Source organism: Echiichthys vipera (genome assembly GCF_963691815.1).
Source record: "Echiichthys vipera genome assembly, chromosome: 12".
NCBI lineage: Eukaryota > Metazoa > Chordata > Actinopteri > Perciformes > Trachinidae > Echiichthys > Echiichthys vipera.
In genome coordinates this window covers 24,947,146-24,962,299 of record NC_139837.1, presented here as the reverse complement: position 1 = coordinate 24,962,299, position 15,154 = coordinate 24,947,146, and the positions used below count along the sequence as shown (strand labels likewise).

Sequence of the window (15,154 nt, the reverse complement as noted above, 5' to 3'; positions counted from 1 at the left end):
AACTTAAAAATAGTGAGTATGAGTGTTCCCTCTTTTTCATCTACCTTTTCCTCATCCTGCCTCACCCAACATCCTTCCTCCTCCTCATTCTACCTTCCTCCTCAATTTCTCTCCCTCCCACAGTAGTCTCTTATATTGTCCACTCTTCCTTCCTTCCTTCCTTCCTTCTTTCCTTGCTTCCCACATTTGTTTTTCCTCCTCTTTCTGCCTCTCTTCTCCCTTGTCCTCTCACCTCCTCCTCAACGACACAGGATCACATCAAATATTTATGCTGCTGGAACAGAGGCCGATTGCTCAAACACACACATTACTGTCAGCCGTTTTGTTAAGGTGCGTGTGTGTGTGTGTGTGTGTGTGTGTGTTTAGTATTTATATATTCAGTGGGTTTTTTTCGGTCTCGGCGGGGATCGCCAACATGTTTCTCAACATTAGTAGTGAAATTGTTTAGAATTCTCCGGTCGCTGACTACGACACTTTGACAGCTCTGTCAGGCCCACGGCATTTCCATGACAACAAACACACACACACACACACACACACACACACAAGTTGCACGTGAAGACGCTCTCTCTAAAGCACACACATGAAAAAACAATGACTAAAATTAAGAAAACAACACAAACATGTACACACACATTACCCACACATTAAACACTAACAAGTACGTACACACACACACACACACACACACACACACAAACACAAACACTGCCATCAAAACAGAGGAAGTTAAACTAGGAATGAAATCATAGAAACAAGAGAACTACAGAAAACAAACACTTCCATCTCTCTGTTTCCTTTTGATTCATATTAAATTCAAAACAGCTGCGATTCATGTTAAACCAAGTACATCCATTCACTGAGCTCTACACACACACACACACACACACACACACACACACACACACACACACACACACACACACACACACACACACACACACACACACACACACACACACACACACACACACACACACACACACACACACACACACACACACACACACACACACACACACGTTTATATCATTCCCACGATTCCCTCGGCACCAGCCTTAGTCTGGCACACCGGATGTACAGTGCCGGGATGAAGCCTTTCAAACTGAGGTTTCCCTCATTTACAGCGACGGGGAGACAGACGCAATGAAACAACAAGATGAAACCAAACAGGAAAAAACAAAGAGCCGAAACGGTTACACATTGATAAAAAGAGGTTTGTGATCAATGATTTTAACTGAAGAGTAAAGATCTTTAAAGTGCATTGAAAGTCATAGAAGACAGTTTATAACATCAGAAGATGCTCGGGGGAAATGAAGGTACCACGCCGGATGTCGAGGCTTTATCCTTCAGACAAATCATCCTCACAAGCTTTCAAAACTGACTGTCCTCACTTAAGCCAACCTTTTTTAAGAAATGTCCCCAATTTACAAAACGGTCCTCGCTTCCCTAGAAACCTCCTCTTCTTACAAAACTGTTAGAAGAATGTCCTAACTTTTTACCTGAAAAAAACTGTGTGGGTGTTCAGGGGCTTTACTTCTAAGAATTTCCCCACCTTCGAAAAATGTCCTTTTCCCCTTCAAAACAGTTCTTAATTTTTAAAAACTGTTTTAACTTCCTCAGAATCTTTTCCAGAAATGTCCTCAAATCACACCCAAAAATCTTCACTCACGAACATGTCCTCATTCATTCATTCATTCATTCATCTTCAACCGCTTATCCCGGGGTCGGGGTCGTGAGGGGCTGGAGCCGATCCCAGCTGACATCGGTCGTGAGGCGGGGTACACCCTGGACAGGACGCCAGTCTATCACAGGGCACATAGAGACAAACAGAGACAGACAAACATTCACACCTAAGGGCAATTTAGAGTTATCATTTAACCTAACACTTGCATGTCTTTGGACTGTGGGAGGAAACCGGAGAACCCGGAGAAAACCCACACAGACACGGGGACAACATGCAAACTCCACACAGAAAGGTCCCAGGCCGGGATGCGAACCTGGAACCTTCTCGCTGTGAGGCGACAGTGCTAACCAACATGTCCTTTCCCCTAAAAATGTCTCCATCACCAAAACAGGTCCTTTCTTTCTAAGAATGTCCCTACTCTTGAAAAATCTTATTTTCCGCTCAAAGTGTCCCCACTTCAAAATCTGTCTTTACTTTCTTACATGTCTTAACTTTCTAAAAATGTCCTCAAATTCCCCCAAATTTCCCAACCGACCAAGATGTTCGGTCCCCCTAAAAGTCTTTGTTTCCTTTCAGAAATGTCCTCACTGTCCTTAAATATTTGTCTCCTTGTCTACCTGTCCTTAAACTTCTTTTTTCACATCATCGTCGTCTCTCCTTGTCCTTTCTATCCGTCCCTCCATATTCTTCTCATCAGCTCAACATCTTCCCACCTCCTCTCCTCTTCCAGTCTCTTCCCTCTCCTCAAACCCCTTGTCCGCTGCGAGTGATTCTCACTAAAACAAAAACTAAACAGAGAAGAAGAAAGCAAAAGAAGGCGAGCGCTGCTTCCTTCCCCCCGAGGCGGCATTCCTCATTATGCGGCGAGCAGAGCGGCCCTTTACTGACTCAGACAGATGAAGCAGATACAACACTCGCACAGATTGTTTTCTCTTGTCGTTTGTCGTTTTTTCTTCTCCTCCCTCTTCCCCTCCTCTGCCTCTATTTCCGTCTTGTTCTCGCACTAATGTTAACTAAACGCTTTGTAAAACAGGATCTCTCGGGGTTGGAAGACGAGAAAACAGACAAATCAGAGAGGAAGCAGCGATGTGGCGGCACCGAGGGGCTGCGTTTGACACCGGGACAGTTACAGAACGTTTGAAGTGTCAGGTTTGCTTTCTGTCACGCGGCGCTGATGGAGCGCGTGGGAGAGTTACGGCGAGCCATTCTGACATTCAGTCACTAGAGGAAATTTGAATTACAAGAATCTATTATTTATTTCTAACTTCAGTCAACATGGGATATAATAACAATGTAGAGGGTATCATGTGGTTATTTAAAGGCATATTAATATCTGTACTAGTTATACAGACATTTCTCTAAGTGAAAATTAAGTTTTAATGGCTCAAAATGTAATTAAAGTGCATCTACTGAGGTTGAGTGGTTAAATGTTTGTGTTTCTTGTTTCCGCCTTAGTTTGAATTTAACCTCCAGTTTGTTGTATCTGGGTGCTCCCAAATGGACTGACACAACGTTTAAGCCTGATCACTTCCCCAATGAGCCCCCAATGCAAGACTTTAACACATTTTATCAAGTGTTTAACAGCTAAGTATTTGGTAAATTTGAAGAGTAACAGACTGAAAACCAGTGTTTCATTGCTGTCTCATGGTAAGTAAAACCATCAAAATAAGGATTTTAGAGAGGTGTTAAGTTGCTCTATCTTTCCCAAAACATTCTTGTTATCTTATTAAGACCTGGTAACACCAGAATGTGTAATGGGCTTGGATTTCCTTACAGTTGTTTCCTATTTTATGTTTCCTGTAGCCCTGCTGGTTTTCTCTTGTACACCCTGCCCACTCCAGCTGTGTCTTGTCCTGTGATTAATTCTGTCCGAATATACACAGGTATATATGCCCTTTTCCCATTTTGTACCTTTTCATATCATCATCTATATTTCTCATGTTGAAGCTTTATTTTGATCCTAGTGCTCTTCCTGTGTTTCTTTTCCCTGTGGATTCCTTATTTTTGGACACTAAACAGTTTATTTGTCTGGGTCCACCTGCCAGCTTTGACCACGACAATAGTGAAATGAATCAAGTTTTTTTTGGTTCTAGAAATAAGAAACCAGACTAGTTACCTCTGCCAAGGTCCTGATTTTCCTGAAACATGGCGGAAGCGTGTCGCATGGGTCGAAGAAGAACACGTTACATTTAACTAAGTGTAAAGCATTGGTTAAAACACTACTTCTCTCTCTCTTTCCATCACTTCCTAATACTTACGTTTCTCTCTCTCCCTCTCTGCCTTCTGCTGCTGCAATGCTGATGGCAGATTTAACCACTGTCTCTAATTCATCATCCACCACACAGTAGAAATAAGAGAGGGAGGAGGAAGAGGGGGAATTAGGACATACGAAGAGGGGAAGATGATAAGGATGGAGGATGGATGAGCAGAAGAGAGAGGGTGAAAAAAGGAGAGAGAGGTAGGGGAACGATGAGACGGAAGAGTGGAAAGGTGAGAAGAAATAAAGTAGAGGAGTTAAAGTTGAGAAAAAAGTAGAGAGGAAAATGGAGGACAAAGAAATGAAGCGAACTAAGGGAAGGGGAAACAGAAGTTGAGAAAAACAAAAGACATGGAGGTAAAGAAGAAGAAAAAAGGAAAGTAGAAATGAGGACGAATGGTTAGGATTAGGAGGAAAAGGAGGGGGGGAGGAGAGATGGCGTGAGGGGGATGAAATGATAGAGTGAAAGGTTGAATGAGTCATATTGGCAGCCGTCACCTTTCAGTCAGAGACTGTGTTGGATTTATGAGGTGATTCACTGACACTCGTCCTGTCTAATGGATTCATCCTGCAGAGACACTGACACCCAACTGATACTGAGAAAAACCGCTCCTCCTGCTGTCATTCATCCATCCATTCATTCATCAATCCATTCATCCATTCATTAATTTGTTTGTTCATTCATTGATTTATTCATTCATTCATTATTTCGTTCGTTCATTCATAATGGATTCATTCTGGTTGAGATATTGATTCATTCACTTATTTGTAACAGCTTTTTCTTTTTTGTCTATATAGGAGTGAATCTATTCAAATGAATGAGTGAATGACAGCAGCAGGAGTTTTGGTTTCAGTGTCTCTACATGAAGCATCTATCAGAGTGAATGAATGAGAAGCTGACAGCAACAGGAGTAAAAACCCTTCAGACATAATTTAAACAATGGTTTAATGTATTGATCTGGTTTAAATAATGAAACGGGGATTATTAAAGTATTTCTGATTCTGATTTCTTCTAATTATTATCAATAAAAAATAAATAAAAAAATAAGTAAATACAGGTGGTATTTTATTGGGCTTTTTAAAACCAGAAAAATATAAATTAAAAAAGCAATGTTGTTTTTATTTCCCTCCCAATTCAATTTCTTTTGGAATTAATTCAGAATGAAGCTATTTTATGTGAGATGAGTGAATAATTCAGTCTGACCTTCATTTTCTTTACAGCTGAACCAAAACCAGAAATCTCAACTGAGCTGAACTCACAGCAGCTAAAGGAAAACATGTAACATCTAATTATTTCAAAACTCATCCCACACCCCACTGCACTGGACACACACACACACACACACACACACACACACACACACACACACACACACACACACACACACACACACACACACACACACACACACACACACACACACACACACACACACACACACACACACACACACACACACACACACACACACACACACACATACGGATGTAAATCTGAAATGCAGCAGCTAATATATGAATAACCAATTACTGTCCAATACATCCGCAGTAAATTACTGAAATATTACACTACAGCCACAGAGGACTGAAAAACACAAACAAAATGAGTGTTTCCCTTATGTGTGTGTGCGTGTGCGTGTGCGTGTGCGTGTGCGTGTGCGTGTGCGCGTGTGCATGTGTGTAGGTGTGGGTGAGTGTGTGAGTGTGTGTGTGTGTGTGTTTGTGTGTGTGTGTGTGTGTGTGTGTGCGGACACATTCTTCATGTATGTGACTGTGACGACCAACAAAGTCTGCAAAACACAACATACTACAGAGTGAGCAACTTAAACCTCATTCTTCATTTACATACACACAGTTGTGCATGATTTTGTTGGGTTTTTTTTGTGTGTGTGTGTGTGTGTGTGTGTGTGTGTGTGTGTGTGTGTGTGTGTGTGTGTGTGTGTGTGTGTGTGTGTGTGTGTGTGTGTGTGTGTGTGTGTGTGAGCGTGCGCACTCTGCGTGTGAGTGATAACCACGGAAGGAGGCTCCTCAAAGCCGGGGATGAAACGCCGACAGGCAGCATGACCAAAGACGGCGCTCGCTGAGCCGAGCCTGGCCACACCAGATTACTGCTGTTAACACTCATACTCTGTGTGTGCATGATTACATTCAACTGTGTGTGTGTGTGTGTGTGTGTGTGTGTGTGTGTGTGTGTGTGTGTGTGTGTGTGTGTGTGTGTGTGTGTGTGTGTGTGTGTGTGTGTGTGTGTGTGTTGTTTTATTCCTCTCCTGTTGGCGTCTTTCTCATCCTAACAGAGAATAATCATCCCGTCTCTTCTGTTCTTTTTTATTTGACTCTATTATTCATGGATGCTGTTTGATGCCTCTACACACACAGAGAACACACTTGTGATTGAGGGGAACCTTCCGTGGAGCTATCATGACAACCAGATCTTTCTCTGTCGGGTCGAAGGCCTTGCTCAAAGGCACCTCAGTGGTGAGGGAGGGGCATCATGGGGCTTTTACTTTCTGCTGCTGCTCCAGAGACTGAACCAGCAACCTTCCACTACAAATATTCCCTTCTTCAGTGAATGCTATTAATAAATGTACATAGTTTTGGTGTTGGAGGTATCGGCCGTAGAGATGTCTGCCTTCTCTCCAACATAATGGAAGTAGTAGTGTGGAAAAATACATTTAACAAACTAAACAGCAACCAGAAATCAGAACCTGGTTACTCAACATAACCCACAGACCTGTTCAGGAGCAGTTTCAAGGAGGAACTAATTTCTTTAAACCCAACTACATTCGCCAACCAACGTATCACCACACAGGAGTCCCTCGTGGTCCGACCTTGCTAGCTTGTGGAGAACCCATACTGCTCCATTATTTCCATCTCGCACTGTCGCACGAGCATCCCACTTCCATGTGTAGGCTTCCTTCCTGGGCAGTGATACAGTTCAGTAGAAAGGATATTTTTCCACCTATTGTAGCTGACCCAAAAAATACAAACATGAAGACTAGCATAATAGAGCATCATTAAATTATTTTATCCCATTCACGTGTGCAGGGAGGCAACAGGAAGTTAGTCGTCTCCACCTATGGTTAAACACGTGAAAGCCTAAAAACACTTGAATGCCGTGTTGGAATGCAGAATTATTTTCTACATCGGTGGCGCCTGATGTAAATGTTTCCTGATCCTGTTGGGGGCTTACCTGTTATTCCTCGTCAGCTGATTGTAGAGCCTCTTGCTGGTGGTGGAGGGATAGTGCAGGCTGCTCAGTTTGACAGCCATCTGCTCCGCCAGGGCGGCTCGTTGGGCTTCACACTGACTGGGGATCAGCTCAGCCTGGAAGACACAGAGCAGGACATAACGGGCGTCAATCCCACGGCACACCGTGGACATTCATGATGTGGAAAAGCTCAATCTTTTCAAGTCAAGTTACATCTCTGTTGCTTGACAGACAGAGACGCTTTTTCTTTAATCGTCGTGCATATGACAGTTTGAAAGTTGGCGCTTGCATCTTTGTAATATGCAAAAGAACCAACTTTTAACCATTTTATTTTTTGATCCAGTGCTGATAATGTAATTAATGTTTTTTTTTCCATACTAAATGTTGCAAACAACACTACAATGCAGAACATAGAAGTAAACGTGCTTTCAGCTAGTTATACTTTACGATAAAACTGCCCTTCACATGTCATTCATGGTGTTTCACCAGATGAGCAGAATCAAAGTAACACAGCAAACTATTAGTGCTGTGATTGGACGTGTCAGGCGGCTGCTCGTCCTGTCGTGTGATTATCTGTTTATTGCAGATGAATGAGATTCAGCTGTGCCGCATTTTGACGGACGTGCCCTTTAATGCCCCACGAGTGGCCAACAAGCCACTAGAAACACACTCCACGCTTATCCTGCACTCTCATCTCGACTGACACACACACACACACACTCTCATATATCCGTATGAACATGTGTATGCATATGAATATAGATACGCACACACTCCGATTTCTCACACACACATTCAGATAACACAAATTACCCATAAAACCACACACACACAGAGAATGAATCGCTTTTCTCTGGTACAAATTACCACACACACACACACACACACACACACACACACACACACACACACAAAAAATACACACATCGAGCATGAATCGCTGCTCTTTCTCACACATTGTCCTTCACACAAACAAACAAACACACACACAAACGCCCACTGACACACACACACACACACACACACACACACACACACACACACACACACACACACACACACACACACACACAGTCGCACTCAGAATCCAGACACAATCATATAGAGGCACTCAGCGCGCCGCTCAGATGTAATTGCATACAAACTATATGGAGATGAGGCTTCAATTGAACCAATGAAGGCAGAGTGAGTGTGTACAAACATCCACACACACACGAATATGACCGTTTGCTTTTTCCTCATTTGGTAACAATCTGAATAAAGTGTCGCTGCGTCGCGTTCGCCGTCCGATCTACTTAGCGGACTCGCGGAAGGATCTGGAAAGGTCATCCAATCTGTGGAAGGCAGAGCCGCTCAATCAGAGAGCTAATAAACAAACAGGCAATACACAATCAACGGCGCTGTTTGCATCTGTGTTTGTGTTGAGGTGTGTGTCTGTGTGTGCTGCTATTACAGAAATGAAACTAACTGGAAGCTCTCACAGAGAATTTTTTCTCACTTTGTCTAAATGTCTCTCCACCTCCATTCATTACTCCTCTCCTGGTTGCATTTGCAGGTTGTTTGCTGGCTGGTTAGTCAGTCAGTGAGTCAGTAAATCAGTCAAGTTGTTCATTAGCTGGTTAGATTGCTCTTTTCTTCACTAATGTGTTCCTTCTGGCAGTTTATAACTCTGATTGTGGGCGCAGGGTTTCATTTTTTAAAAATACTTCAATTTAAGAGTATATAAAAAAAGGTCCTCGACACATTTATCATTTAAGCAACTTACTTGTACTTACTGCAAGGTAGGAGTGACCTTTGATTAATGATTAATCACAGGTGTGCTCAAAGAGGGACAGCCAATCAGACTGGTAGGTTTAACCCTTGACCCGTCCTATAAAGCAGGAGTCTGCCACCTTTTTGATATGAGGTGCTATTTTTACATCTTCGGGTTTAATCAGTGAGTCATAACACCGTCTACAGTGACTAATAGCCAATCAGAGGCAGAGTTGGGCGAGTCTTTGTGAATGTAGAATGGTGAAAAAGGAGTGATGTCCAAACAGAGCTTCTTGAAGATATGTAAAGTCTATCCATCATCTGCAACCACTTGTCCCTAACGGGGTCATCGGGGGCTGGAGCCGATCCCAGCTGACATCGGGCGTAAGGTGGGGCCCACCCTGGACAGGACCCCAGTCTATCACAGGGCACATAGAGACAAACAGAGACAGACAACCATTCACACTCACATTCACAGGCAATTTAGAGTCATCAATGAACCCGGAGAAAACCCACGCAGACACAGGGAGAACACTCAAACTCCACACAGAAGGGCCCCACCCGGGATTCGAACCAGAAACCCTCTTTCTGTGAGGCAACAGTGCTAACCACCCGTCAAGTTATGTGAAGTATGTTCTTTATTTTCTGAGCCATCTAGATGGCACTCACTGTTCAACAAAGGGTTGAAAGCACAACAAATCACCTGTACTTGAGCCTTTTTTCTTTAATCCAGGAGCTCCATCTAGTGGCTTCATAAAATAAAGAAAATGCTTCATGAAGCTTCAGATGGAAAAGTCGGTTAAACTCCCTTAAATAACCAACCAATGGCTGTGAAAAAGGTCATTTGGCATGTAGATGAGAAAGCTTGTTGCTCTATAGACACAAGTTCATGACATGAAACTGCGCTATCCGGGATTAACCATAGACTGTATAAAAAATGGACGTAGCTTCTCCCTCGAGGTCCGTTCTCTAAACTTGATCCAATCGTCCTCACCTACGTGGAATCTCCATCTTGTCAGACTTTGACCCGCCTCATTTCCTCTTACCAAAAAAGGGCATGTATGTGACGTTGGGGGGAGGGAGGGAGATACGTCCATCTGGCTGACGTTTACCTCTGTGGAGAAGTGAGGGCCAGAGGCTAGCTGTCACTCAAGAGGCCACGCCCCTAAGTATTCATAAACTTTAACCTCCAATAAAATAAAAACTAGCCTGGTACAATAAAAATTCTCCCCCTAAGTGTTGTCATGGAGATATTGCCTAAACATACAGACTAGAATGTTTTTGTCCCAGGCCTAAAACAGGTTTAATGATGCTGTGAAAACGGCCTGTTTAACATGGGGCTCAATGAGAAACTGCTCTATTATGAAACCCTAGTGGACACTCAGAGAACTGCAGTTTTTGGCACTTCCTGATTGGATCAACCAGTAAGTCGCTGTAATGGGGGCTTGGTTTGAACGACACACGCCATCTCTGTCGGTAACTTCTGTCATGTCTTCATGTTTCTTTGTCATCTCAGCCACAAATTCTGTCCATCTCAAGCAGCACTGAGACATCTTTCCAAAGTAGTCAGCACTGAGATATAAAAAAGAAGGAACCACTGTAACATTTGCACTGGCGTCCATGTTGCTTTCTACTAAGCCTGTTTTCCATTGCATTTGTGACGTTGAAGGTTACCAAAAAATACAAAAGCAAATTCATCTGCTGAGGATGGGATTTGCCTGTTTTTAGCAGGTTTTCCCACTTAACAAATGCACTTTTTTTTGGTGGGAACAGGATCCTCCAAAAGGCTATTTTATATTCAGATTTGTACGTTAATTGACTCTGTTAAATCTTTTATAGCTCCAGTTGCAGGTAACAAATGAATTGAATACCCCACAAAAGAGGAACGATATGATAATGGATATTTAGATCCTATTGCTTCATATAAATATAAAAATAATTATTTTCTAAGCTCAGTGTTTTGTTTGAATTTTGAAATTTAAATTGTGGAGGAACGACATTTAGAAAAAGTTACATTTTGACACAAACTTTAAAACTTTAAATGTAAGTTTCATTGGACACAACAGAGTCAGTTACAGTTCGAGACTCATATTTATTCAGTTGGGTTCTTTTGCTGAGGACCAAGCAAACACAACTGTTGTTTTTTCATACCAAACGGCTGACTAAAGCCATAATGAAACACACACAATCACACACACACACACAGACACACACACACAGACAGACAGACACACACACACACACACACACACACACAATATGAATAGACACAATGAAGCAATTTCTCCTGGAAGCCTTGAGGACACAAAATTGGAACACAGTGTCTGTTTGAAACACACACACATACACACACACACACACACACACACACAGGGTGATGAGTTGGGCTGCGTCCCAGCCTGAAGGATCTTCAAGGATTTCTGTCAGAAATTATTTCTCTTCAAACTCGACTCATGGCTCCATCTGTTAGCGTGTGTGTGCATCGCTCATTGTGCCCGTCTGTCTACTGAACTGTAAAAAGGATCAAAACAAAAGTAAAAATGCACATATTTCTGAACTACTGATACACATCTGACACACACACACAAACAAACACACAAACACACAAACGCAAAAAGTAAGTTAGTGGTGTGTGTGTGTGTTTGCAGATAAGAGCTGCAAAAAAATGGAGGTGTTAGTAGTAGGACTAATCGTTTGAGTCATTTGATTCCAGCTTCTTAAATGTGAATATGTCCTGGTTTCTTTCCTCTGTGACAGTAAACTGAACATCTTTGAGACATTTTATCACATTTTATAACCAAACAACTGATCCAACAACGGAGGAAACAGATGCATCAACGGTGGAAATTATCATCAGTACTCGCCCTAAAGCTAAAGAGGAAAGAGAAATGCTGCAGATGAAAAAGACACATAATAAGATAGTCTTACAATATTAGCAATTATCATTTCGATTAATTCTTATATATTTTACTCACCATTCAGAACTGAAATGTGTTTACTACAATAACATATATACAACTCTTTAAATAATAAAACTGCTGAAATGAAAATGAACTATTTTGTAGTATAACGTACATGCAGTATTACTATAACTAACAGGAGTATAATGTAGGCAAACAGATAGAGTTAATGAATGAATAAATAATTATGGATAAAGCAGCTGACGGCTGGACATATAAGTGCAACTGCTCGTGCAGCCACTGAGTTTCTGCATCTGTGGTTGGCCGAGTCAACAGAGAATTCACAGAAAAAACTGTGCACACATCTACAGTAAAAACGGTAAATACAGTAAATACAGCGCTGCACGCCCACGTCTAACACTGTACATTCTTAAGAATATCTAAATTGGATAAAATCTTATACTTTGTGTAGATTTTCCGATAGGATTGTGTGTGTGAGTGTGTGTGTGTCCAGTGTTTCAAGTCCTGTCTTTAACGCTGCTAAAAGACACAAGAATCAATAAGAATCTGCCTCATTTGATGAATATGTAGACCATCCCCTGACACACACTTACACACACACAAAAACATGTATGCGTGTGTGTGTGTATGCGTGCGTATGTGTGTGTGTGTGTGTGTGTGTGTGTGTGTGTGTGTGTGTGTGTGTGTGTGTGTGTGTGTGTGTGTGTGTGTGTGTGTGTGTGTGTGTGTGTGTGTGTGTGTGTGTGTGTGTGTGTGTGTGTGTGTGTCTGTCTGTGTGTTGCACTTCGATGTGCTGAATCAAGTCATTTTGCGGCTTTTTGTTTACATGTCAGGGCCAATTTACCCAGCATCCCTGGAAACCCTCGCAAGCACATCTCCCTCGAGGTGTGCGTGTGTGTGTCAGTGTGTGTGTGTGTGTGTGTGTGTGTGTGTGTGTGTGTGTGTGTGTGTGTGTGTGTGTGTGTGTGTGTGTGTGTGTGTGTTTGTATGCATATGTATAATGGCGTGTGTTTACTGCATGTTTTCATGTTTTGGAAATATATATGATGTTTGTGTGTGTTTGCTGGATAGCTTGCCCAGTTGATTTGCTGCAGTGAAAATGTGTGTGCATGTGTCCGAATATGTGTGTCTGAAAACGTGTGTGTGTGTGTGTGTGTGTGTGTGTGTGTGTGTGTGTGTGTGTGTGTGTGTGTGTGTGTGTGTGTGTGTGTGTGTGTGTGTGTGTGTGTGTGTGTGTGTGTGTGTTGAGTGTGTGTGAGTGTGTCTCCTGGGGTTTTCCTGGGGCTATAGCTGCCAATCAAACAGCGGTGTTTGGACTGAGAGCTGAGCAGCAGCAGCACAGGGACACGCTCAAAAGATCCAAAACGCACCGTCTGCTCTTCAACGGGACTCATTAAAAACAACTATCAGATAATAAATCAATACGCTGATCAATCATCTCATCAATCATGTCACAGAGTGGCGCTGTATTAGCATTCGTCCGCAGACAAAACGAGCCATCTCAGTTCTGCCTCCTGTTTGACAAACAGGCGACCTGTTGGGCGACGGAGCGCCAAGAAGCGCCTCCAGTGTGTCCTCGGCACCGGGACGTCTTTAATCCTGCCCCAACATCTTAATGTCGGCTCAATGAGTTCTGGCTCGTGGCTGATTGATGTCGGGCGCCATTCACCAACCATTCTTAAGAGGAGTTTTTTTCTTAACTCTCACGAAGATTCTGACGTTCACTGATGTTTTTCTTACTTGGGAATTTTTCGCAGGTCAGAACTGAATCTACACAAACTCAAAAACACTCCGACACACATTTGAGTTCTGACATGTGTGTGTGTGCTTATTGTGGTTTCTTCAGTTATACAATCGTATAATATTAAATGATTTAAACTGCAATCATATTTTTAGCATTTAGAATATTTTCTTATTTGGTTCATTTTCATTATTTTAAAAGAGCAATATGGTCTTTTAATTTAAATAAACAAAACCCAAAGTAGGTCTGTTTTTGCTTATTTCTTAAGATTCTTTTGGGGATTTTTTTGGTCTTTATTGAACAACTGAAGAGAGACAGAGAAAATGGAGAGAGGACAACATGCAGCAAAGATCTGGACAGGAAGAAAACATCTCCTACGATCTGAAAGATGGCAGCTGTTTCGTTCACTTCCTGCAGACGTTCCTCCGTTTCTCAACCATCTAACTTGGATTTTCTTTGTTAACATTTGCACTCCGCTGCTCCAATCCCTGTAGACTTTGGTTTGGACGTTCTTGACTTCTTTCTCTCTACTTTTCTCTGTGTGTGTGTATTTGCACACGGTCCTGCAGTCTCACGCCCTTTTATGGGGATTGTCGGGGTCATTTACTTGCTAGTTAGGATCGTCTAGAAACACGCACTTTCAACTTACGAGGAAATAAAAAGGCACGAACAATTCAGCGGTTTAAGAACACGTTGACTTTTCTTAAGAACAAATTAATGCATGTGTGTGCGTGTGTGTGTGTGTGTGTGTGTGTGTGTGTGTGTGTGTGTGTGTGTGTGTGTGTGTGTGTGTGTGTGTGTGTGTGTGTGTGTGTGTGTGTGTGTGTGTGTGTGTGTGTGTGTGTGTGTGTGTGTGTGTGAGTGTGTGGCAGGTCAATACTGGAGGTGAGATATTCCAATAACAGGGTATTTTTGTCTTGATAGAGCAGAGCAGTGGGTAATGATATAGGATCAATAATGTATATGAGACGGCTGCATCCAGCTGCCAGCCGACACACACAAACACACACACACACACAAACACACACACACACACACACACACACACACACACACACACACAGGCACACACACAAACGCACACACCTGTGTGTCGATACTGTAATACAGTTTGATTTGTGTGAAGCAGTTGAACGAATGCTCCGATTTCATCTTTGACAGAAGAATGAATAATTGCCGGCAATACAAGAAGGCACACATGCACGCACACACACACACACACACACACACACACACACACACCCATCCTCCCTGACAGTCAGCCCATGAAATACGTGAGCTACACAGAGACAGCAGGTTAAAAACAAAAAAGGGAAAAAACATGTTTATATGAATCTGAGTTACATTTGCAACAGAGTAAAAGTGTGTGTGTGTGTGTGTGTGTGTGTGTGTGTGTGTGTGTGTGTGTGTGTGTGTGTGTGTGTGTGTGTGTGTGTGTGCGCGTGTGTGTGTGTGCGTGTGTGTGTGTATGTGTCTTGTCCGCAGGCTGGTTGTGCTGTCCAGATGTTTCTACTGAGGTTTTCATCTGCATGTAAATCAACTAAACAAACCTTGTGCTCACCTCTTCTCCTCCTGACCTTTCCTGACC

The 15,154-nt window shown here is 42.5% G+C and overlaps 1 protein-coding gene across 1 annotated transcript in view; it reads right to left on the bottom strand.

Annotated features, from left to right (window-relative positions):
* akap6 (A kinase (PRKA) anchor protein 6) overlaps positions 1 to 15,154 on the bottom strand; it is a gene marked incomplete at its 5' end in the record, with an annotated part of 211,246 nt that overhangs the window by 104,614 nt on the left and 91,478 nt on the right. The window contains one exon of the mRNA XM_083924631.1: positions 7,135 to 7,268. Coding sequence (XP_083780757.1) covers positions 7,135 to 7,268 — 134 coding nt within the window. The remainder of the gene's footprint in view (positions 1 to 7,134; positions 7,269 to 15,154) is intronic.